Genomic DNA, 27570 nt, shown 5'->3' with positions numbered 1-27570 from the left:
AGACATTTATGCTGATGACACTACCATCTATGGTAGCACATCTAAGACCGTAAACGAACAAGTTCTCTCCGATTCTCTCTCCTCTGATCTTGAGTACATGGTACAATGGGGAAAGGAGTGGCTGGTTACTTTTAATGCATCTAAAACCAAGCTTTTATCTTTACATCATCAACGCTTTGATCCCCATCTGGCATCAATTGAAATGAATGGCTCTCGTCTTGGGGAGGACTCGCGTTTTGACAAGGTTCTGGGCTTGACCTTTACTCCTGATCTGAAATGGAACTTGTACATCAAATCTGTTGCCAAGACCGCTGGAAAAATGATGGTGTCCTATCAATCCAGTAGATATCTCACTGCTGATACAATTCTGTCTATATAAGAGCCAGGTACATCCAAAGATGGAGTACTGCTGCCACATCTGGGCAGGAGCTGCTAGAAAGGACTTGTCCTGCCTTGATACAGTTCAAAATAGACTTCATAGCCTCATAGGAGATGTCCTTTTCTCTTTCCTGCAACCTCTATCTCACAGAAGAGATGTTGCAAGTTTGTCTCTGCTTTATAGTTATTTTCATGGCAATTGCTTGACTGAGCTTCAATCTATGGTCCCCCCCCTCGCCAAACTGTCACAAGAAACACTCAATAACTATTAATAATTCCCTCCACTCTTTAGCTGTGCCTAAACCTAAATGTAGATTCCATGAACAAAGCTCCTTTCTTAAAAGTGCCTTTCTTAAAAGTGCTTCTGTTTTCCTACTTTCCAGCTGACTACAATCTGATTGTAAGTCCAACGTAAACAAGTTCTTGATGAGCCATTCCATATAAGTTAACAAATTTACCAAATTTCCATTACTAGCGATTACTATATTGTCCAATTGACTACTGTACACTCTTAACCCTTATCCTCGAGTGGTCTAAATGCCTTGATAAGTGGTGATGCTTATGTAAAAAAAAAATGTAAACGTTTGACGGTTGTGTAAGAAAGACATGTTATAATCCTCCAATGGGGAGGTACAAGTGAGAGGGATCAGAAGTAGGAAGAGAATGGATTACCTTCAGGCCAGTCCCGCAATCTGATTTCACAGCATGTCAGAGGTGCACCAACACGACCAGTACTCAAATCAGAAACTATATTTTAAACAGAAAAGGACAAAATAATTATGTACATTAAACCATTCAGATAAATGACAATAAAAAAGAAATTCAGATAAAGTCTTTTTTTTTTTTAATGATTTTGGAGTTCAGGGTTTTACAATAAAATTTATATCATTTAAAAAGAAAAATTACTTTACATTTTTAAAATCAATCAATAACAAAGACTGTTAAAAAGATAATGTGGAGCACTATGAATAAATGATGGTTTCCACTTAGTGTAAAGCAAGATTCTTCCTTGAAAGAGTTTAAGCATATCAGTTATCTGTATCGTAAAAAATGTGAACAAATGAATGGTTTCATTGAAATATTTTTCTCCCACTTCAATCAGTGAATTTAGTGTCCCAATTAGTAGAGCACCAAACACCACTAGTTCTGAATTTCACTGTGTTTGTTAATTTTTTATAAAGTTTATGGGCGAAAAGTTCAATTTGGCATTCATATCAAAAAGGTTGAAGTATAAGAATACTAGCACTAGGGATTTATGTGTAATTATATATATATATATATATATATATATATATATATTGGCTGAAGAGAGCTTGATAAGGATACCTTAAACGGGCCTTATTATCGGGCTTGAAACCGACGGTACCAATGATCTGTCTCAACTAACAACTTTCTGTACACAAAATAAATATATATATATATATATATATATATATATATATATATATATATATATATATATATATATAGAGAGAGAGAGAGAGAGAGAGAGAGAGAGAGAGAGAGATTTCACCAAAACCTCTTGCCTTGATGGAGGGGAGACTAAAACTTGCTATAATTTCAAATGATCTGAAATAACAGCAAGAAGAGACTTCATTCCAAATATTTCTCATATGTTATATCTTCCCTCTTTTGGAAATAGGGTACAATTATGAATATCTCCAGCATCAAATAATCCTTATATACTGTAAAATTTACTTATGTATGAAAACCAAAGAGGAGAGATATAACATATGAGAAATATTTGGAATCAAGTCTCTCTTTGCTGTTATTTTAGATCATTTTAAACCATACCAGAAAGTTTTAGTCTCCTCTCCATCAAGACCAGAGGTTTTGGAGAAATATATATATATATATAGTTGGTACTTGTACAGTTTAATCAAGACATTAAAAAATGAAAGTATTGAATGAAGGTTATATTGTACGTATCCGTTTTGGACTGAAGATCTCCGAAAAAAATTTCATTTAATTTGATTGAGTAGTTTTTTTTTTTACAGCGGAAAAACACGTTTTTATGAGAGCACATTGAAGTCAGCCATTATGGAAATTTTTAACATGCCACGGAGAAGTAACCCAATATAAGGCGCCGAGACTCCATCCCATTTTTATTACTAGCTTTTCTTCCTAAAAATTTAACCTTTTGCTCGGTATCATAAATTGTTTTTTCGCTGTAAAAAATTTAAAAAAAAAAAAAAACAAAAAAAAAAAACTACTTGATGAAATTAAGTGAATCTTTTTTTTTTTTTTTTTAGAACTTCGTTCCATAAGGGATATGTGCAACCTTTTCAATATTTTCATTTTTTAATGTCTGGTTATTAAACTGTACAAGTACCCATATTTGTAATTCATATGCAAAACTAGGAAAACTGTGATTGCAACATTGTTGAAGATGCAGTATCTTTCCATCCTCAAAAATCCTTTACAATTACCACTATTAAAATAAAGATATGTTTAAAAATTCCAAGAAACAAGTAATTTCCAAGATATGAAGAAATTATAGCTTTTAAAAGTGGGGGATCACTTTTCTTTATGTATTTAATATAAAATGAATACCCACTTTATAGCATCCTTTTTTGGGAAGGGGCATCTTGTTTTTAGGAGTGGTATTTATTTGGTAACTGTGGCCTGATAGACCAACACAAAATCTACCTAAAAAATTTGTTTCAATAGGTTTTCAGATGTGCTGAAAATGAATATCACATTTTTTATGTTATAAGTGGTGACCATTGTTGTACGCGCATATTTTTACTTAATATCCGGAAAAATACTTATTTGCAGAAAATTTAAATGCGATATTCATTTTCAGCACACTCAAAAAGCTTTGGAAAACAGTTTTTGATATAGGTGTTGTTGGGATCTATCAGACCACAATAAACACCACTTCTAAAAAAATATTAGACCATACCAAAAAAGGTGTCCATAAAGTGGGTGCTCATTTTACGTTAAATTAATATAGATAAGTGATCACCTAATTTTAAAACTATAATTCTTTTAGGTCTTGGAAACTACTCATTTCCTGGAATTTTAAACATTATTTTCATTTTCAGCACCCTTGAAAACCTATAAAAGTGGTAATTTTAAAGGATTTTTTGAGGGTGGAAAGATATTGCACCTTTACCAAAACATTTTACAACTATACAAAACTGCCAAAAATAGACTCTGGATGTGCGACCTTAAGGGCAAATGTTACATAGCCTATTATACAATTTAGGTCATTACCTTTCCAACAAGCTTTCATTTGTTAAATTCTGATAAATAGTTGTTGAGATTGGGAACTTATAAAATTGCCAAAAAAGGCGTGATATATATATATATATATATATATATATATATATATATATATATATATACACACACACATACTCCTAGCCAAATTGAATATTGAAATGCTCATCTCTTTGGTTCTATGGGACGAAAATACATGAAAATTTGCAGGCTTTTTGAAGATAATACTATTCTATGGTTAAAATTTTATGACAATTGGTAAAAAAGAACCTATATTTTCAAACCAATAAAATATGCCCAAATTTGGCTGCATTTGTATATATAGTGTCCTGGTAGTCTAGTTTCAGTTTTGCTGCTTTTGGATGAGACATGGATCAATAATACATTTTTCATTATTTTCTCCTTAAAGTTTTTTTTTTAAATATAAATAAAAAAGATTTAACTGAAGAGTTTGAACAAGGAATCATACCTTCTGTAATCGTCCCAGCACCACAGGTCTCTGTCAAGCCATATCCCTGACCAACAGGACAACAGAAGCAGATGTTCATAAACTTTTGAGTCGCTTCTGACAATGGAGCACCTCCACTCAGCATAATTCGAACACGTCCGCCTAAGATGGCTCTCACTTTTTTAAATAAAACTCTAAAATATAAAAAATAAAACGTTTTAAAATACATCAATTATAGTAATACATGCTGGATACATATATTTATATTTTATCTGCAAATTTTAATTAAAAATGAAAGCAAACAATTTTTAGTTTTAGTTTTTTCATTACGTTGAATAAGTAATTCCATAATTATGAGATATATATATATATTCCAGAAACTCTGAAGAACTTTGGTATTTGAGGTTTCAAATGCACCATAGGAGGGAAAAAGTATGCAACTGCTCTTTATGGACTATCCTCAACCTCTATTGTGGTTTGCTTTTAATTCTCAACCCATATACTCAACAAATTCTTTATCTACAGATTTTAAAATTTGTATATAGAGTATTCATACAAATAGAAATATATCTAGCATAATCTTTCTATTATATCTATAAAAGTGAGAATGTGTGTGTGTGTGAGCGAGAGAGAGAGAGAGAGAGAGAGAGAGAACAGTTCTCAACCTATATATTCAACAAACTTTTTATCTACAGATCTGAAAATTTGAATATAGGGTATTCAGAAATATCGAAATATATCTAGCATAATCTATTATATCTTTAAAAGTGAGAATGTGTGTGTGAGAGATAGAGAGAACAATTCTCAACCTATATACTCAACAAATTTTTTATCTACAGATTTGAAAATTTGTATATAGGGTATTCACACATATGGAAATATATCTAGCATAATCTATCTATTATATCAATTAAAGTTAGAATGTGTGTGTGTGAGGTAGCGAGAGAGAGAGAGAGAGAGAGAGAGTAAGAACAATTCTCAACCTATATATTCAACAAATATTTGATCTACAGATTAGAAAATTTGTATATAGGGTATTCAGACATATGGAAATATATCTAGCATAATCTATCTATTATATCTCTAAAATTGAGAATGTGTGTGTGTGTGAGAGAGAGAGAGAGAACAATTTTCAACCTATATACTCAACAAATTTTTTATCTACAGATTTGAAAATTTGTATATAGGGTATTCAGACATATGGAAATACATCTAGAGTAATCTATCTATTATATCTATAAAAGTGAGAATGCGTGTGTGTGTGAAAGAGAGAGAGACAGAACAATTCTCAACCTATATATTCAACAAATTTTTTATGTACAGATCTGAAATATCACATTTGTATAGAAGTAGAAATCTTGATACCTACTCTGATACCTAATAAAAGAAAGGACACTCTTTAGGGCGGATTTTGATTATAACAAGTCACTAATTAGAAATTATAATAAACATTCAAATAATTTAAGAATTTTACCAAAATAAAATTGCATGGTAATCACCCAATTTCTGCCACAAAATTTTGATTGGCAGAACTCATAAACATAAAATATATATTTTCTAATTTCATCTTTTTTTTTCTTTTTACATAATCTGGTTTGATGTTTTCCCAAATATTCAAATCACTATATTTTGCTGCTTAATATCAAATACAGCAACTGAGTTATTTTTATGCATCAAACAATTACATTTTCTCATTCATCCAAACTAATCACTGAACATCAATTTCATATTTTCTTCACTAAAATATTACTGTGCTTGATGTCATCAAGTGGAGCAGATCATTTTTTTTTTCATTTGTTCACACATTTTTCCAATTTATATATATTTTGTTAAAGATTCTTAGCCTATGTCATTGCATACCAATCTGTTTATTAAAAGTTAAGGTTCACTGTAAACACATATGTTACACCAAAATAAAAACGCTTCAGATAATGTCTTGATATTCAATTCAGTTTCTCACATGACATCTTATGAAGTTAGTAGAAATGTTACAGACTTTTGAATCTCAAACACTTTCAATACTGTGCACTGATATTTTCTTTTTTGCAATATAAGCACATTCATGATTTTTTTTACAAACGTTAAAAACTTTCACATTGTGTAGCAATATACTGAAACAATTATAAAAATATTTGTTTTTATTTTGAATGATGCAGGGCATCCGAAGAGAGATTTTTCTAACAAAATGAAAGTATAATTTTTAGCAATAGGTATCTAGGAAAAGGCCACTACATATGTTATAAGTTCCAAATTTCCACAACCTGGCAAATACTGGTACACGCTAGCAAATTTAGATTTGCAATTACAGAATATGATTCTAATTTTTTCCTTTGCTCTTTATTCTAACACTACACTAAGTTTACTGTGTTATTTCGCTACAGTTGATATTGTGTAGAACAATAAGAAAATCATAGTGAACAATGCATTCAACAAAATTTCACACACATTTCTAGATACCTATATCTAATAAGTTCAAAAGAAAGGACACACTTAGGGAGGTATTTTGGTGGTCAAGTCACTAATAAGAGATTAGCTGGTTTCCCGGCATAGCCCAGGATGTAATAAAGATTGACTGAAATACATGTTCTAGCTGGTTTCTAGGCGTTGCCAGGGATGTAATATAGACACATTATGTTGTATATTACCTGTTCTCTTCTCCCTAAGGTAAAACAATTTCATATACATGCTGTAAATTACCTATGCTAGGGATAAAACATGAACAATACCAGTCCTAGGGTAGATAAAACAAATAATACATAGAGATGAAAGATTCCTCTCCCCTAAGAATAAAACATATGTTCAATATCTGCTTTTGTTTTTTCATTGTTTACACAGTCCCGAGCAACGCCGGGTAGCCCTGCTAGTCTATTATATAAATCTCACCTGTCTGTTTAAATGTATGTATGTTTGTATGTCTGTCTAAAACTTTTGACATTGGCGATGGATTTTCACAAGATTGATATCATTTTGAAGCTCAACCCTTCAAACAACAAATATTGAAAAGTTGGCTAAAAACATTAATTTCTTCACCCTCAACTGGGCATTTTCCTACAAAGAGGGGGTCGCTTTTTTCGCAGATATTTTCAAAAGTCATCCCCTCTTTTCGATTTTTATTTATGTTCTAAATTACCAATTCCAATTCTAAAATCGCATAATGGTCTAAAATAGTAATATTTCATTTTGGGAATTGTGATAGAGGATTTAGCATCTACTTTTAAATGTAAACATCATTTTCTTTTTAATTTAAACTTCTTAATGTTTTCCCTTTATGTATTCTATCCAAGATTTTGCCAAATTCATCGCAAGATTTTCATCTATATTTTTCACTCATGCCATTTTACCTAAACTTGTTATTATGATCAATAAATGTTAGTTTTACTCGTAGTTTAAAATCAATATTTCTTTTAGAATTAGTACTAGCAATGGAAAATTAAGTTTTAAGCAAAAAACAAAATTTTATATTATTTCAGTTCCCAAAGTTCATAACAGAATTGTCTGCAAGGACCCGTGACATAACGGATAAATTCATTTCTAAGAGAAACTCTTCTGGAGGTTGAAGGTTCAATCCTCAGTTCAGGCGATACTAAGAATACAATTGCCAATTACTAGGCTGATGGAATGAGAACATGTTCCATTTTAAACTTCATGTATATTCCTGTATCAGACAAATTACACCTGAAGAAGGCCCAAGTATTTGGAAATAACCTTCAAGATGAGAACAGTAATCCAAACGATTCAAATGCAAAAAAAGCTGAATATTAAAAGAATCGTTTTTAATTAGTAAAATTAATTAGATTCAAGTTTTTCCAATTCTGATACTGATTCCCAAAAGTCCTGATTTTCTCCGATTCGGATTAATTGTCCCAACACTAGTCCAAATTAGAATAGTCATGCCATAATTAGGCAAATATCAGCCAATATAATTGAACCCCATCCTCATCAAGAAAAGATGAGATAAAATTTGATATAACTTGTCATAATATGACCGTTTTTGTATTCCAAATTCATTCATTACTTTCACCAACCAAATAAGCAACCAACATATTGACACATTATTAAATTTGATTTTGGCTTTAGTTACAAAAACAAAAATTGTGTTTTTATGTCTACATCATACATTGATGTGGTAAATTTTTTTAAATTTAAAACTGAAAAGTTAAATTGAGAAATAAATGAGCATTGGATCAAATTACCTGTTGAATAAAGGAGTGTCATAGCCGCACTCCAATCGCCACCCTTTATACTTATATGCAAACTCAAACAATGCCCTCGTCATTTTGCCCTGAGAGTTAATCTTGTCCCATACACTTTTGTACAATCGATCCATTATCAACTACAAAATGAAACAAAGAATTAAATATTAAATGGATACAAAATCAGTAAAAGAAAAAAAGTGTTTATACAATCAGAAACAGAAAATTAATTTTTTGAGGATGATATAACTGAATTGTGGAGGGGGTGAAGGGAAATTATATTTTATCTGATGGAGAGGGACAAAAACATAATATGGAGGTGGGGGGTGGGGGGGCAAGAGAGTTGATATAATTGATCATGATGTGCAAAGAGAAAGGATATGAATAATCTGGTGGAGGAGGGGGCAAAAAGCAGATGATACAACTGATCAACTGATATGGACAAGGAAAATGATATGACTGATTTAGTCGGGGGAGAAGACGTTATAAGTGCTCTAGTGAAATAATCGGTAAATGAGTTTAAATAACTTAGGTAGGAGTTATAAAGATACTGACCGGTACGGCTGCCATGAGTGTTGGCTTCAGAACTGAGGCATCACCTTTACAGCCTTTTTTAATTTTACTAGACTGAAATTTAAAAACAAAAAAATTAAAACAAACAATAAAAAAGTTTGATTTTTTTTTATTATAGCAAAAAGTAATCATCTGTTGTATTCGCACCAATAACTTTAGAAAGGATTTTGAGTCTTACGTTTGCTTTCCTGCAGACTTTCATGTGAACAGAGCAATAGAAATGGTTAGTTATTTCCCTTACATTGCCAGCATAAAGTTTTTATGCTGGCAATGTAAGGGAAATAACTCATCTCACTTATTTTTTTTATTTTTATTTTTTTTTTTAAATTTTTTTTCAAACAATTGATTTTAACAAAGATTTTCAATTTATTTTAGGATTGTGTTCAAATTTCGTATAGGTTCCCGACGTTCAATATAAAAATACCTAAATTTGAAAAGATGAAGGTTGGAATTGGCCGAATTTTTGTAAAAATAACAACCAAAATAATAATCCAAATTATTAATCCTCATCTAAATTATGAAATAATAAATGTATAGAAGAAATGGTTAAAACCTTCAAGATCTCACCTGGTCAGTTAATGTCAGTGCTGAAGAATAGCCAATACAGGTGCCATGGGCTAAACAAGATAACTCTGAAAGAGAAAAGAAAATATTTTCATGACTTAATGAAAAAACAAAATTAAGGATGTACCAAGTGCTAATATGCACAATACAACTGTACAACTGCAAGAATTTTTCCTTGTGCAAGGGTCTTCACCTCTTGAAAATCTTCACCATGTACTGCCTACAACACCTTACGCATCTGCCTCTCTGAAAAAATTTCAAACCGCACCATACATGCAAAATACAATGCAACAGCAACATCAGGGAGGTGACGGTGGTGAAGTGATTTATAACATGGACTGACAACTTGAGTGTGCCAAGTTCAAATCCAGTTCGTTCTATAGAAATACTGCCATTTAGAGATGGTGGCAGTGTTCACGTGGTCCCTCCTATAAGTATCAGATTTCTTTCTAGAAAGAATTCTAACCAGAAAGATATCAAAGAAATGAATGGCAACACTAATCATCTAATTTATATGAGATGAATAAAAGCTCAGCAACAACATGGAAACTTTTCTGAAAAGGAGATTTTACTGGTTTGAACACATTCTTTGACACCCTGTGGGGTGGAGTTTGGAGAGTGAGTGATATCCTTGCAAGATGAATGCAATTTGAGAGACTGAATACAAAAAAAGTAAAGATAAGAAGTGAGCATTTAATACATTTGATCGTAGACCAAAAGCCAAGAAATGTATTTTAGTTTCACGTTTGACACAACAGCGACATCGGGGAGGTTAATGGGCTAACAATCTAGGTGTGCCAAGTTCAAATTTAGTTCATTCCACAGAAACATTTTTCACTTAGGGATGTTAAAAAGCTTCACATATTGGATACTAATGAGAGGGACTGTCTTTTTAAAAAGAAAAAATGTTTAGTTAATTTTAATTCATCCAAAACCAAGCTTCTACCTTTTCATTACCAATGCTCTGATTCCCACTTGACCCCAATCGATATGGATGGCGCATCTCGAAAAAGCACCTTGCTTCGACAATCTTCTAGGACTGACCTTACATGAAATCTGTTGCGGAGGTTGTTGGAAAAATGGTTGTATTATTCTATCACTCCAGAAAATATTTCACTCTCAATGCAATCTTTTATCTGTATAAGAAACAAATACATTCTAAAACAGAATACTGTTGCCACATCTACTATCCTGCCATGACAAAGTTGAAAACTGCCTCTAAAACCTAGTAGGTGATGCCCTTTTTTCTTGCCTGCAATCTCTTTCTCACAGAAGAAAGCTTACAAATATGTCTCTGCTTTATCGTTATTTTCATGGCAAGTGCTCATCTGAGCTTCAATTTATAGCCATCCTCCCCTCTTGCAAAATTTTCATAACAAGCACTAGTCTAGCTACCATCACTATCAACAATTTCCCCTACTATCTGTGCCTAAAGCTAAATACAAATTCCATGAACAAAGTTTCTTTCCTCAAACTGCTCGCCTGTGGAATGGTTACATTGGCCTGCTTTCCAGCTAACTACAACATGGTCGTCCTGAATTCCAATGTAAACAACTTTTTGTTGAGCCACTCTCTTAAATAATAAAATTCTATCCAATTTCTACCACTAACAATACCTATGCTGTCATCTCAGTGACCACCTTACACTCAATGACCCTTATCCCCAAGTGGCCTCCAGGCCTTGATAATTGGTGACTCTTCTAAACAAAAAAAACTAACTAGAAAAATATCAAAAATGAATGCCAATAATAATCATCTAATTCATTTGAAATGAAAAGTTAGACATTATACAAACAAAACATTGTTTAATCAATAGTTGAAACCTGAAATATTTAAAAAACAACACAAACGTCCTTTAATTAAACTTTTGAAAAATTTTAATTCTTGGGAAAAAAAAAAGGAAAGCAATAGGAAAAAAAAATAATCTTACCAGCAGTAAGCTCTAACACATGTGCCAAGGGCAGATAACCTATATAGATATCATCAGGACTGAAAACAAAAAAAAAACAAAACTTTAGATTATTATTTTTAAAAAGAAAACTTTATAGTTATAATGTAAAATAGTTTGTCTACAGTAGAATTATTTTAATGAGAAAACCATCTAAAAATGTAGTTCAACTCTTATTTGTCGCTACAGAATTACTTCCCTCTGGTTGAAACAAAAATATTTCTTACATGGTTCCTTTCAGAAAATATTTCTTACATGGTTCCTTTCATAAAATATTAATTACATGGTTCCTTTCATAAAATATTAATTACATGGTTCCTTTCATAAAATATTAATTACATGGTTCCTTTCAGAAAATATTTATTACATGGTTCCTTTCAGAAAATATTTATTACATGGTTCCTTTCAGAAAATATTTATTACATGGTTCCTTTCAGAAAATATTTATTACATGGTTCCTTTCAGAAAATATTTATTACATGGTTCCTTTCAGAAAATATTTATTACATGGTTCCTTTCAGAAAATATTTATTACATGGTTCCTTTCAGAAAATATTTATTACATGGTTCCTTTCAGAAAATATTTATTACATGGTTCCTTTCAGAAAATATTTATTACATGGTTCCTTTCAGAAAATATTTATTACATGGTTCCTTTCAGAAAATATTTATTACATGGTTCCTTTCAGAAAATATTTATTACATGGTTCCTTTCAGAAAATATTTATTACATGGTTCCTTTCAGAAAATATTTATTACATGGTTCCTTTCAGAAAATATTTATTACATGGTTCCTTTCAGAAAATATTAATTACATGGTTCCTTTCATAAAAGATTAATTACATGGTTCCTTTCATAAAAGATTAATTACATGGTTCCTTTCATAAAATATTAATTACATGGTTCCTTTCATAAAATATTAATTACATGGTTCCTTTCATAAAATATTAATTACGTGGTTCCTTTCATAAAATATTAATTACATGGTTCCTTTCATAAAATATTAATTACATGGTTCCTTTCATAAAAGATTAATTACATGGTTCCTTTCATAAAAGATTAATTAAATGGTTCCTTTCATAAAAGATTAATTACATGGTTCCTTTCATAAAAGATTAATTACATGGTTCCTTTCAGAAAAGATTAATTACATGGTTCCTTTCAGAAAAGATTAATTACATGGTTCCTTTCAGAAAAGATTAATTACATGGTTCCTTTCAGAAAATATTTATTACATGGTTCCTTTCATTAAATATTAATTACATGGTTCCTTTCATTAAATATTTATTACATGGTTCCTTTCATTAAATATTTATTACATGGTTCCTTTCATTAAATATTAATTACATGGTTCCTTTCATTAAATATTTATTACATGGTTCCTTTCATTAAATATTTATTACATGGTTCCTTTCATTAAATATTTATTACATGGTTCCTTTCATTAAATATTTATTACATGGTTCCTTTCATTAAATATTTATTACATGGTTCCTTTCAGAAAATATTTATTACATGGTTCCTTTCAGAAAATATTTATTACATGGTTCCTTTCAGAAAATATTTATTACATGGTTCCTTTCAGAAAATATTTATTACATGGTTCCTTTCAGAAAATATTTATTACATGGTTCCTTTCAGAAAATATTTATTACATGGTTCCTTTCAGAAAATATTTATTACATGGTTCCTTTCAGAAAATATTTATTACATGGTTCCTTTCAGAAAATATTTATTACATGGTTCCTTTCAGAAAATATTAATTACATGGTTCCTTTCATAAAAGATTAATTACATGGTTCCTTTCATAAAAGATTAATTACATGGTTCCTTTCATAAAATATTAATTACATGGTTCCTTTCATAAAATATTAATTACATGGTTCCTTTCATAAAATATTAATTACATGGTTCCTTTCATAAAATATTAATTACATGGTTCCTTTCATAAAATATTAATTACGTGGTTCCTTTCATAAAATATTAATTACATGGTTCCTTTCATAAAAGATTAATTACATGGTTCCTTTCATAAAAGATTAATTAAATGGTTCCTTTCAGAAAAGATTAATTACATGGTTCCTTTCAGAAAAGATTAATTACATGGTTCCTTTCAGAAAAGATTAATTACATGGTTCCTTTCAGAAAAGATTAATTACATGGTTCCTTTCAGAAAAGATTAATTACATGGTTCCTTTCAGAAAAGATTAATTACATGGTTCCTTTCAGAAAATATTTATTACATGGTTCCTTTCATTAAATATTAATTACATGGTTCCTTTCATTAAATATTTATTACATGGTTCCTTTCATTAAATATTTATTACATGGTTCCTTTCATTAAATATTAATTACATGGTTCCTTTCATAAAATATTTATTACATGGTTCCTTTCATTAAATATTTATTACATGGTTCCTTTCATTAAATATTTATTACATGGTTCCTTTCAGAAAATATTTATTACATGGTTCCTTTCAGAAAATATTTATTACATGGTTCCTTTCAGAAAATATTTATTACATGGTTCCTTTCAGAAAATATTTATTACATGGTTCCTTTCAGAAAATATTTATTACATGGTTCCTTTCAGAAAATATTTATTACATGGTTCCTTTCAGAAAATATTTATTACATGGTTCCTTTCAGAAAATATTTATTACATGGTTCCTTTCAGAAAATATTTATTACATGGTTCCTTTCAGAAAATATTTATTACATGGTTCCTTTCAGAAAATATTTATTACATGGTTCCTTTCAGAAAATATTTATTACATGGTTCCTTTCAGAAAATATTTAATTCATGGTTCCTTTCAGAAAATATTTAATTCATGGTTCCTTTCAGAAAATATTTATTACATGGTTCCTTTCAGAAAATATTTATTACATGGTTCCTTTCAGAAAATATTTATTACATGGTTCCTTTCAGAAAATATTTATTACATGGTTCCTTTCAGAAAATATTAATTACATGGTTCCTTTCATAAAAGATTAATTACATGGTTCCTTTCATAAAAGATTAATTACATGGTTCCTTTCATAAAAGATTAATTACATGGTTCCTTTCATAAAATATTAATTACATGGTTCCTTTCATAAAATATTAATTACATGGTTCCTTTCATAAAATATTAATTACGTGGTTCCTTTCATAAAATATTAATTACATGGTTCCTTTCATAAAATATTAATTACATGGTTCCTTTCATAAAAGATTAATTACATGGTTCCTTTCATAAAAGATTAATTACATGGTTCCTTTCATAAAAGATTAATTACACGGTTCCTTTCATTAAATATTAATTACATGGTTCCTTTCATAAAATATTAATTACATGGTTCCTTTCAGAAAATATTAATTACATGGTTCCTTTCAGAAAATATTTATTACATGGTTCCTTTCATTAAATATTAATTACATGGTTCCTTTCATTAAATATTAATTACATGGTTCCTTTCATTAAATATTTATTATATGGTTCCTTTCATAAAAGATTAATTACATGGTTCCTTTCATAAAAGATTAATTACATGGTTCCTTTCATAAAAGATTAATTACATGGTTCCTTTCATAAAAGATTAATTACATGGTTCCTTTCATAAAAGATTAATTACATGGTTCCTTTCATAAAAGATTAATTACATGGTTCCTTTCATAAAAGATTAATTACATGGTTCCTTTCATAAAATATTTATTACATGGTTCCTTTCATAAAATATTTATTACATGGTTCCTTTCATAAAATATTTATTACATGGTTCCTTTCATAAAATATTTATTACATGGTTCCTTTCATAAAATATTAATTACATGGTTCCTTTCATAAAATATTAATTACATGGTTCCTTTCAGAAAATATTTATTACATGGTTCCTTTCAGAAAATATTTATTACATGGTTCCTTTCATAAAATATTAATTACATGGTTCCTTTCATAAAATATTAATTACATGGTTCCTTTCAGAAAATATTTATTACATGGTTCCTTTCAGAAAATATTTATTACATGGTTCCTTTCAGAAAATATTTATTACATGGTTCCTTTCATTAAATATTTATTACATGGTTCCTTTCATTAAATATTTATTACATGGTTCCTTTCATAAAATATTTATTACATAATTCCTTTCATAAAATGGTTCCGGAGTAGTTTATTTTTATTAAATGGTCCCGAAATAGTTCTTTTTATTTTTATAAAATGGTTCTAGAATGGTACTTTCATAAATGGCTTTGAAATAGTTCTTTTATAAAATCTTCCTTAAATATTTTTCATAATTTTTTTTTTAAATGAACCTTATTTATAAAATGTTATTTCTTTTGCATATTTCTTTATAAAATTTTTTATATTAAAACAATTTTTATCTATTTAAGAAACCTCGTTATTAATGATTATTCTAATTTTTATACAAACTAGGTCTATATTTTAATAATGTCACATCTACTTTGACAACACGGTCCTCTTCAAATAGAATGTCAATAAACATTTATTAATTTTTATTTTCGAGTGGTTTTAGTCTTGATAAGTGATAACTCATCAAAGGATGAAAATAAAAAAGGGGGAGTAAAAATTTTAGGTATTTATTTTTAAAAGTATTTCATTTACAATTTTCACTATTTTGGTTATAACAATGGGCTTATTTTATCACACGCTTTTTTAGATTTAATTTTCCAATTCAAGGGAAGCAACTCTTGTGTAAGCAGTAAATTATTTACCTGCATTTTCTTCTTTTTTTTTAATCAAATGATTTTAAAATAAAGTATACACACAAACAATAAGCATTAAGAATAATATTCCATGTACATAACATATAAAATGATTTAAATAAGAAACCTGAATATTTTGCTGAAGAGTAATAAAAAGAAAGACATACACCATAAATTTTTTTCAATCATATTTAGTACAAATTCACTTCAGTCAATGATTGACCTGCCTGCTATGTTTAAAAAATGAATGCTCAACAATCTTTATTTTGTTTCTGGATTTTTGAGATAAGGATTGATAGTTTATATTATTTGAACTGCTCTTCTCATCTTGACAGTTATTCTCGCAATATTTCGGTTGATTTTACCTCTGACCTTATTCAAGTGAACCATGTTAAACGCTCGGAATATTTTTGTTGAATATGGAAATCTGCAGAGAATTTCTAACAGAACTTTATTTGATCTATGGTGGGTAGCATGCTCTCGTTTGGTCAGGTAGAAGTATTTTATTTATTTTTTATTTATTTACATTTTTTATTTTTACTTTAATAAAAAAATATTCCATTCTAAGTGACATTCTAGAGGTTGAAGGTTCGATCTTCAGTGTGTGGGATACTAAGAATACAATTGTAAATTACTTAAGACCTTTGCTTGATCATGACTGAGGGAATGAAAGTTTACTAACCCCATAGATTAAATTCCATGAGATCTAGTTCGACACAAAGATTTCTGAGTTCGACAATATATAGCAGAAGAAGGTAAGAGATTAAATCGAATGAAATGTGCGAACAACAATCAAGATAAGAACTGTAGTCCGACTAATCCAAATAATAAAGCCTTTATTTTATTGCTATTCACTTGGATATGGCATACAAAATTGGATATGGCATACAAAATTGGATATGGCATACAAAATTGGATATGGCATACAAAATTGGATATGGCATACAAAATTGTCAATAACTCAGATGCAATCTTCTTTATCCACTATCCTTGGTTATGATGGCCCTCTTCAGTTAGAGAATATTACAAGGATTGGTTTGATATGAATTATCTTTAACATAGCGTGTGGATTAAATCAGGGGAGGAGGGATACGGTTTGGTGAGCTTAAAGTTCATTTAGGATCATACCTTCTACAGATGAGGAGATCACCAAAGTATTTCTTGTATATCATTAAATGACAATAAAAACAGACTGTTACCAACCATACAGAAGCAGCATTCACCCTAGGAGGGTTGAACCAGCTTCTTCCAAAGGAGAAAGTTTCATGGAAATATTAAATTCATGTGATCCCCACTTGCTTGTATGTACCCATCAGGAGAGTTGACGATATTAGGATTTTACAGCTCTTGGAGAGAGGTGTTGACTTTCTCCTAGATACAGCACCTGGTATTACCAAATAATCACTTATCTGGTACTAACAAGGCTCAATGTTGCTTCACTTTGATGACGTAATGAGAACAAATGTGTCAATGTGATTATGAAAACTGTTGGGCATTCATAACTGAAACTTGGTGGACAAGTTAACCATGAACTGAAGTTTATTTGTAAGAAAGATCGTTGGATTGCAGAAAGGATTGTGCTTTTGTTTTAAACCATATCAACCATTTTTGGTTGTTTAATGTTGAATCCAGTCATTTTGGAAAAGTTTTATTCCTCAAGTACTTTATATCTTTTAAATATTTATACATGATGGTTTGGTTTGATTGTTTTGTAGAAGAAAATTGTTTATTCATTTGTTTTCTGAAAAAGACCAGAGGATAAGTTGGCCAAAATGTGGTGAAACAAAAACTATGAAGATAGCAGTCCGTGAAAAAAAAAAAAAAAAAAAGAATGAATACACAAATTAATCATCTCAAAGGATTCCAATAAAAAATAATACAATAAAATTGTTGTTTCTTTTTTTTTTTTCTTCTTCTTCTTCTTTTGGACTTTGCTACATGATTGAGAAAAGGAAAAGGGCAAAAACAATAACATCAATGTTTGGTGAATTTTTGTCAGGAAGCCAATATCTTACGAAGAAGGTGGGTTCTCTCTACCGTGCTAGAAAGCTACTAATGCCTGAAAGTATCCTGTATCTCTGTAAGGCCACCATTCGCCCATGTATGGAGTATTGCTGTCATATTTGGGCTGGTGCATCTGCCACTAGTCTCTTGCTCCTAGACAAGGTTCAAAAGAGTCGCCAATCTGATAGGTCCTGAACTGTCATCTAAACTTCAGCCTCTGTCCCATCGACAAAATGTTGCATCCCTCTGCCTGTTCTACAAGTACTTTAACGGTGAATGCTCTAACGAACTGCAAGCACTTGTGCCCCCTCGACGTAAATATCCCGACAAATTTGACAAGCAGCTAAATCCCACCCCTTCATGTTAGAGAGCCTTCTACTCCAATAGTTTCTTCCCCAGAACAGCTAGACTTTGGAATTCCCTTCCGGGTCCCTGCTTCCCCAACTGCACTGACATGCTCAAGTTCGAGCGTAACGTGAGCGACATCTTGCTGCCCAAGTCCCTACACAGTACCCTTGATGCTTATGTCCCTGATAGTAACCCCCTACAACAAAGTGGCAATGTGTCTTGTTTGGGGTGAAATTGTAATAATAAATAAAAAAAAAAAGAAATCTTAGCCTGATCTGCTAACACCAGATGCTCTAACAGGTATTATCATTCCAGGCCAAAGTGGATTTAGGAGCAGTGGTAAGTAAGGGACAAATTCACATTCTCTACAGCATCCAAATGGGCTTTACCATTGGATATTTTTATGATCATAACATGACCAGCAAAAAGGACTCTGAATTTGCTTATATTGGTCATATTTAGAATCCAACAGGACTTGTTTTTTTTTTTCAAAATTTAGCATGTACGAATCAACTTTAACTTACTTTGTTTTTTCAATATATAAAAAACCTTAAATATAATTAGTTTATGCAACAGTATGTTATGTTGAAATAATATTGAGTTACAATTTTTTTTTAGTGTTAATCATTAAACATGCAGATTGAAATGTGGAAAAAAAAACTCAGTAAATAAACAATGCACCTGGAAATGTCCTGAGGCTATCTGAATGAAATGACCATATGAAACGCAGTACAAATATAAATATCAATGTATGAGGACAAGAATGCCCCACCCCAAGTAAATAATGGTAACTCCGAAAAATTTAAACAAAAACAATTACTTACCCTAACTTAGGTATTCGTTCACATTGGCCAGACATTCCAGCCATCAAATTAGCATGACTGATGATAACTCCTGCAAATAAATGAACACATATTCATATATAATGATTAAATTGCATATCTACACTGTGTACTACATATGATAATAGAAATATTACACATATTACAAGCTACTTACATCTGATATATAACTTTTTTTTGTGGTTATGTCACCCCCATGGATTATTTAAAAGGTCCTGTTCAAAATTCTATGCAGATTCCACAAGCTCGACAGGATACACCTGAAGATGGTCAAAGATTTTATCGACCAAAACATTGTGAAAATAACACTCAAGATGAAAACAGCAGTCTGAATAATCCAAATAATACCAAAATACAATTAATTGGGTGACATTTTCACATAAATTGACCAATAAAAGTCAAAATTCCACTATTTAACAGACGACTTCCACCCATGAACTCAAAAGAAGTATTTGTAATAACTACATGCTGTTTCCAATTTAAGCATTTCAGTTTTCTACAGATTCTCACTAAAAAAATAATAGGTTTTTTGGTTCTTGTCCAGAACTTCCTTTAAAAACAAAAAGAAAAATCTGTATGATGTACTTACCCATGACAAAACAAAAATATCATATTCCAAAAATCACATACATTTATCAAACTGATGAAAAATATCTCAAGAAACGAAGGGAGATAATTCAATACTTCATACTAGATTTATGTGGTAATGTTTAAAAATTCCCATCAATAACTTAAGAATGATTTTCCTTATGAAAAAAAACTACTGGATCAATCTCTATATTAATATGATAGAGTGCGTGTTATTTTCTGTGTCACACTAACATCTGGGTCGTTTGTTACTTCCATTTCTTGTAATAAATAATTTTACCAAGAATTCTTCACAAGTTTTGGTTTTGATTATAGCTGATGGCACTCAAGTCATTTAATTTTTTTATAAATAATTTTACGAAGAATTTGTCATAATTTTGGTTTCAATTATAGCTAATGGTACTCCAATAATCTATTGTTTTTTTAAATAACTTTATTAAGAATTCTTCATAAGTTTTGATTATTTGGGATTCAGTTTCAATTTAAAAAACCCAAGTCATATAGATATTTTTATTTTATAAATAGCAACATTATAATATATAAAAATCGATAGAACATTAACTCTATAATATATATGAAATCTGCAAGAATTAAAACATCATATTTAAGCATATTTTACGACTTGGCTATGGCGGGCGTCCCTGCTAGCTTGGATAAATACTTCTCCAGTTTTAACAAAATAGTTACAATAATATCAGAGCATATCTACAGAATGCCAACATCAATATATTACATATGAATCAGTCAGTCTCCTGTGTAATTTTCACAGGTCCCGCTAGTTCACATAATTTTTGGAATATATTTTCCTTTTGTTACAGGTGCGTACATCATACAGATTTTTATTTTTAAATATTGGGGGGACTCTGGACAAGAACCAATTTTCTCCTTAATAGTCAAAAATCTTTTCATCCATTAAAATCAGGCTAAAACATCCACAAGAATCTAGTGATTCCAAATATGCTGTTGCTAGTAGAGTCTCTGAAAGCTGCACCTGTGGAGATGCTCGCAACTGCAGACGAAAACATGGTTGCCAAAGCGCGACTCATTTTGTGACTGCCTTCAGACAGCAGTTCCATTAAAACAATTTATTATATTATGTAACTGTTGCTAAATAAACTGTCAGGTCTTGGCATATATATGAGCTGCCTTCAATAAGTTTGCAAACTTTTGTACAGGCATTTAAAATTGTTGCAGACTCTTGAAAATTCAGTATGTTATTGTTATACATACTATGGATTACTGACAAGTTTTTACCTATGGATCTCAGGTTCTCAGTTTTTACCTATGGACTTATGGATTTCAGGTTCAAATGAACAGCTACAGCAGGAATTGGAATACACCCAACTACAGTCTGATTGTCACAGCTGGTGAATTTCAAAAATGCAATCTGGATGTGAGGACACTTTAGAAGAATGATATGCAATAAAATTCTGTTTTAAACTTTTCAAAAAGTTCACAGAAACTTATGTAATGCTTCAGACTGCTTTTGGGCCATCTTGCATGAATCGAGCATCAGTTTTTGAGTGGTATAAGAGATTCAAGGAAGGCAGGGAGTCTGTAAGAGATGAGATATGTGGGAGGAGTAAGGAAGTCAAAACACCAGAGTTAATTGGCCAAATAAAAAATTTCATGGATAAGAAGTGTCATGATAGAGACAATAAGCGTACAGTTTGATGTCAGTGTATGTATAGTACACACACTTATTCACAAAGAACTGAAGATGCGGAAGATTTGCAGAAGTTTATCCCAAGAATGCTTAGAAAAGATCAGAAAGAAAGACATCATTATAGTAGGGAGTTGAGCTGATCAATTCGGACCCCACAGTTCTTGATGCTCTGGTGATCTGCGATGAAAGCCGGATCTACTGCTATCACCCAGAGACCAAGTACCCAGTAGAAGTATGATAGCTTTCCCAAACCCAAGAAGGCCAGACAGTAAATCTACCCAGAAACTTATGATCCCTTTTTTTTTAACAGCACAGGCATGATTTACATGCACTGAATTCCTACTGGGCAGACAATCAACAAGGAGGTTTTACGGGAGTTCAGGAAGAGATTTCTTTGGAAGATGGGAGCACTCTTCAAATCAAGTCAGTCGCATTTCCACCAGTTCACAAACTCCATCCTCGTCTCAGACTATTTTTCATCAAGATAATTCCTCACCCTCACTATAGTCCAGAGCTTGTTCCCTGTGACTTTTGGTTATTCCCTAAGCTTAAGGAAAATCTTAGATGCTGTCGTTATGAGAATCGAGATAAAAGAGGCTGTGACAACGATCATTGACACGTTCACACAAGAGAACTTCCATGTGACCTTCCAGAAGCTATTGGAACGGTAAAAGTGCATTACAGCTGGAGGAGATTACTTTGAAGGGGACTAGAGTTTCATGTGTGTACTATCAATAAAAGTGCACATCCAAAAAAAGTCTGGAAACTTATTTAAGGCACCTTGCACTTCTTTTTTAGTTTTTAATGTTTATCTCTTTTTTTTTTTTTTATCAAGGGTTAAATTTTGCAGCGTGTTATACAGTGAAGAAGTGAGATTTTGCTGCAACACCTTATATAAAAGAGTCAAGGAAATGTCAGATTCATTTGCATTTATCTATGGATAACATGTTAGCTCCCTCATACAAAAAAGAGGATAGAAAAAGAAAGATGGAACTCACCTTTAGGCATGCCTGTAGAGCCACTAGTATACATAATCACAGCTACATCTTGCTTGGTAGGTTTCAGTAATTTAAAATCATCTGTAACAAGAAATAAAAACGTATGAAGAGGTGTCCAATCCATTTGTATGTCTAGCGAGCAAATCGTTATTTAAACGTGTATGAATTAAAAGTCAACCAATGTAAAATAATGGATTCGTTCAAACAAATCACTATAATAAAACATTGAGCAGAACAGTGCTCAAACCATTAACAAAGAACTGGTAATAAATTAAATACATTTGTGCACTTAGATTTCATGTTAATGCAATTATCAAAAAAATAGGCCATAAAATCGTCTTACATTTATATAGGCCATAAAATAGGCCATAAAATCGTCTTACATTTATATAGGGACCTTACATCAGTAGCAATTAAGTTAACTAGTGTGAATCTTGACAAAGGTTGTATTTTGTGCACAATAACTGAGATCTGGAAAACAGAATCGTTGCTAAGGTTGAATGAAAGAGTTGACAAGGCCGGGGGCAAAGGTCAAACTGAAGACAAAATAAAGTCGAATATTGACAAATGATTCCATATTTTCGAGGAGAGAAACAAAGCTTTCCAGATCAGTCTCTTGCAAGACAAAAGATCTTGGCCTTTTAGTGTACCTGTGTTTCAAGCCAGCTAAACATTGCATTCATGCTAACAAAGCAAGGAGCATTCTATTTCTCGTACAATGTTCTTTTGGCAAACTCACTCTTGAGATATTTATCCTCCTTTATGTCTTCCTGGTCAGACAATTTTTAGAGTATGATGTCCAAGCCTCTTCTTTATATCTAATATGCGATATCCAGGATCTAGAGAGAATTAAAAACTGGCTACTCAAATAATGCTACTGGATCTGCCGTATGAAACCCAACTCAAAAAATGTAACCTTTTCTCCCTTGAATGCCGACGATTACAGTGATCTCATTTTGATCCACACCTCATCAATGGACATTGATATACCTCAGGATCTATTATTCATTTCTGTACCAGAAAGATGTCTAAGCGAACACTACAAGAAACCATTTCACCACCAATTTCAACTGAACTCAAGGAGGGCCATTTTCTTAATCAGAATCCCTGGATTTTATATTTCTAAGTCAGGTAATAAATGCATCAACAATGCAACAATTCAAAGTGAATTTGAACAGGTGCTGAGCTACAGTAGCAGTATCAGAATTTTGGGGGAATTTTTGACACCCCTAACAGAAAACTGCGAATAAAATATAGAAAACTCGTAATTTCTCTTTCTAAAGTGGGTTATTTATTTTCTTTATAGAATATGCTTCCAAAATAAACTATTTAAGTTGTTTAAAAAATAATAGAAATATTATTTTTCATTGTTTAAAAAACAGTGTTTACAAAGTGCGTGCGTGCGCTCTGGGAGCCATTTTGTTACGTAATGAAATCAATTGATTTTTATGAGATGAATATTTTTCAATTTTTAAACTTTAAAAATCTATCAAAATTTTCCTATTCATTCAATTGTTACGTTTTTTTCGGGTGAATGTAAAATTTTATGCTCTTTCCGATAAACTGAATATAATATTTTAGACAAACGTTGTTTTATAAATTCACCCCCCCATTTTGAAATGTCTGAGAATTTTAATAATTAATTTTGGTCAACACGTTTTATATATCACAAATTGAAGATAAAACATGAATAAATAAAATACTCAAATTTAAAACAACAAAAAAATATCACTTATCTGTAAATTTACCGGTAAAGTCCAAAATGTAAATCCTTCTTTTTTCGATAACCACATGTTTTTTTTTTGTTTTTGTTTTTTTTTTTACGTGGAAGCTTAATTTTTGTTTAGAATTTTCCAGTCATTAATGTTCGGTCAGTGTATATTTTTATATTTAATTCCTGGTTTCCTTTTTTTTTCGATATAAAAAAAAAAAAAGACGAAACCCGATAATGCAGATTTATAGTATAATAAATAAAAAATTCAGGTATTTCTTTAAGATATTAAAAAAAAAAAAATAACATTGCATATCTTCGTCATTTCGTAATCCGTGTAAATCCAAAAATGAAAAATCCCAGTTTTCATGTACGATAGCGTAAAGGCGCCAACATTAAAAAAAAGGACGATGTTATCTCCCTTTATTCATATAGGGTCAATATGAAGCCACCCTCGAAAATTCCTTTAAAATTACAGCCAAATCTGTTCATTGCAATGTGGCCATTAAGTGGATGCCCATTTGACGTCACATCATTATAGAAAAGTGACCCCCCACTTTGTGACCATTTGTAAAATTTTTTATCTTGGAAACTACTAGTTTCGTTTGCCGTATATATAAATGGTTATTTCCGTTTTCAGCGCCTCCGAAAACCTTTAAAAGTGGAAAATTTGAAGGAATATAATTCAATATCAAGATTATTAAGGTTTCTGAATTAGTGTCTTTACAACTTTCTTGAAAGACACGCGTTGTCGCGATATGTGTTGGAAAAATCCTTCCATTTAAAAAATACATGGATTATAATACATAAATATGAATAAATTCTCATACAGGAAGATTAAAAGAAAGCATATCTTACTCATTAACCAGGTAAGTTCTTTATTTTGCCGTTAAAATAATTATCATAAGATTCAAGTAATGTTATTGTTCGACAATCCGTGTAATGTTAAGTGAAGAAATCGAAGGAAAAATAAATAAAATTGTTTATTTCTCTATTAAAGCTTTTATGATATTAAAATTTGGTCTTTGCTCGTTTTATTGAAATAAAATTTACGGGTTTAAATTACGTTTTCATATTATTAAAATCTGATAGAAAGATAGGTGTCTATTCAAAATGGCGACTCGGCTGAAAATTCCCCCAAAATTCTGATACTGCTAGAGCTACAGTGTCCTCTTCTCTGTAAATTTCTACCACTCTTTCCTTACATGGCAATTGAAGCATGATTGTTTTTATTTTTTCCCCAAATAAATAGAAAAAGACTCCACTCATTCTTTACTCTTGCTAGCTTTGCTCATTCATCACAACCAGGCAATAAAAACTTATACTTTTGTTAGATGGAAGTAGACTTAAAAATAATAATTAAAATATTTTGTTGTATTTCGAAAGGGCAATAATTCTTTGTCCAACTTGTAATGTTGTAATATAAATTTTGGATAGCAGAGTTATGTCCCTTGCTGATATAGCATTCAATAGCCGTGTCACTTAGTCACTACGATTAAGTCTTCATTTTCAGTTGTATTTAAATCGTTTTTTTCTTGTTTGTTTTTTTACAGCACAGTAAGAATATAAGTACTTATTTCATATGAAAATAAGTTGTTAAAAATGTGTATTTCTTTGTGTTTAAAAATCTGATTATCACCTTAGTTTGTATCCCCAACCCACCCACAGCAGACAGTATGAAAATTAACCATTAAAATGCAGTAATAAAGTGGGGAAATATATTTATCTATCTGGAAATCTAGTTCTAAAATGGACAAGCTAAATGGTGTGCAGTAATAAAATATTGAATTTAAAGACTAGAAAAATTATTTGCATGTAATCTTAAGCAAGAAATCAAATATGGATGATAAAACAAAGAAATCAATTTTATGATCATGTCAGCTTAAAAAACAGGCAGGAGAATATAAGATGGTGAATAATACACCCAAGTCACCTAACTGCAACTTCCATTTTTTTAATCTCTACTATAACAGTCATCAGACATTCAACACGAAATAAATGCTTATTATCTATGTAATTATAAAACTCTGTCTGACCACCCTTGCTTGCATCTTGTCTATTAAAAACATTGTCATGAAAACTAGCTTGTATTTAAAAAAAAAAAAAAAAATCAGAACTATACATTGGGTACAATATAATATAAAATAATTAACTATAATAATAAATACAAAATCTGCATAAATTAAAATATATTTAACAACGCTGGGTGTCCCTGCTAGAAAAAATATAAAACTACCTGCAAAAAAGGCAACTAATATTATTATTGTGAAGAGAAAAGAAAAAGTGAAAAATAAATCTACAAACCTTTAGAAGTCTTCGCCCCAATTTGCTCAACTTCTGAAAGACTATTAATCTGCACTGATGATGGATAACCCTGCGATGAGATGTTCTTGCCATCGTCCATATACACAACGCGATCTACTTTATTTACTTTCGATAATACCACCTAAAAAATATAAAATAAATACATATTAAACATATTAAATAGCAGAATCACCTGCCATTGCCTAGGACAAAAGTAACAAATTCTATTACCCTCTTGCTTTCCCTCTCTCCCGTTTTCTCCTTCCCATTAACTTTTTTGTTCAGTTAATTCCTCTTTAGACATACACATACAACTCAAGTTGATGTAAGGGAAATAACTCTGAAAAACATTATTTCCCTTGAAATGATGACATTAAAAGACGCATGAATATTCTTATATTAAATGAAATTAAATGGTATAATTGCCATTTGACCCTCAAATAATTAATTTGTTTTTTTTTTTTTTGTTTTTTTTAAATATTATACATTGATGTTTACATCAATTAAAAAATGTAAATGTTCTGGATGTTTGTTGTGCATTTTTCAAATTTTAACTGGATGCATGAGCAGGCATTTGCACGAATTGATCAAATCAATTAGAAATATAATGGGAGAGGGCAGAACATATTCAGATTAAAACCAGTTGTTTATATCAAAACAGAATTATATATTTATCGTGTATATGCTAGTTGATAATATACAAAAATAAAAAGTTGTACATTACATGAGAACCGGTTTTTATGCAGGGTGATTAATCAATTTGATATTTCTCACTAAAAAGACAATTAGTCATATTTGCATAGAAATTTTTAAACAAATCCATAACTTAGCTTGTTTAGTGAAATTTATTTTGGAATTTGAGTGAAGAAAAAATGCATTGCTGTGGACAAGGATTGAACTCACAGCAATGAGATTATAAGACTTGCGTGTTTAAAAACATCCAATACTTGCCTTTTCACTGTCATTCATTTGAGACAGAAAAACTCATCTCTTCATTATATATATATATATATATATATATACAGTGATGATCATATTTATTGGCACGGTAAAATAAAAGTTAAATTTTGTCTAA

At 30.7% G+C, this 27570-nt stretch overlaps 1 protein-coding gene across 4 annotated transcripts in view; it reads right to left on the bottom strand.

The window, feature by feature from the left end:
• Positions 1-27570, bottom strand: part of LOC145287823 (long-chain-fatty-acid--CoA ligase 4-like) — a 215121-nt gene that overhangs the window by 17412 nt on the left and 170139 nt on the right. For all 4 annotated transcript variants that reach the window (XM_080135687.1, XM_080135688.1, XM_080135689.1 and 1 more), the window contains 9 exons: positions 26496-26637; positions 22481-22561; positions 19211-19280; positions 11312-11370; positions 9385-9449; positions 8800-8871; positions 8245-8384; positions 4073-4245; positions 1051-1125 (listed from right to left, as the gene is read on the bottom strand). In XM_080135687.1, the coding sequence (XP_079991813.1) occupies positions 1051-1125; positions 4073-4245; positions 8245-8384; positions 8800-8871; positions 9385-9449; positions 11312-11370; positions 19211-19280; positions 22481-22561; positions 26496-26637 (877 nt within the window). The remainder of the gene's footprint in view (positions 1-1050; positions 1126-4072; positions 4246-8244; positions 8385-8799; positions 8872-9384; positions 9450-11311; positions 11371-19210; positions 19281-22480; positions 22562-26495; positions 26638-27570) is intronic.

The sequence above is a fragment of the Euprymna scolopes genome, chromosome 11, assembly GCF_053919585.1.
Source record: "Euprymna scolopes isolate OS-2025 chromosome 11, ASM5391958v1, whole genome shotgun sequence".
Lineage (NCBI taxonomy): Eukaryota > Metazoa > Mollusca > Cephalopoda > Sepiida > Sepiolidae > Euprymna > Euprymna scolopes.
This window is presented reverse-complemented; position numbering and strand designations above follow the sequence as displayed.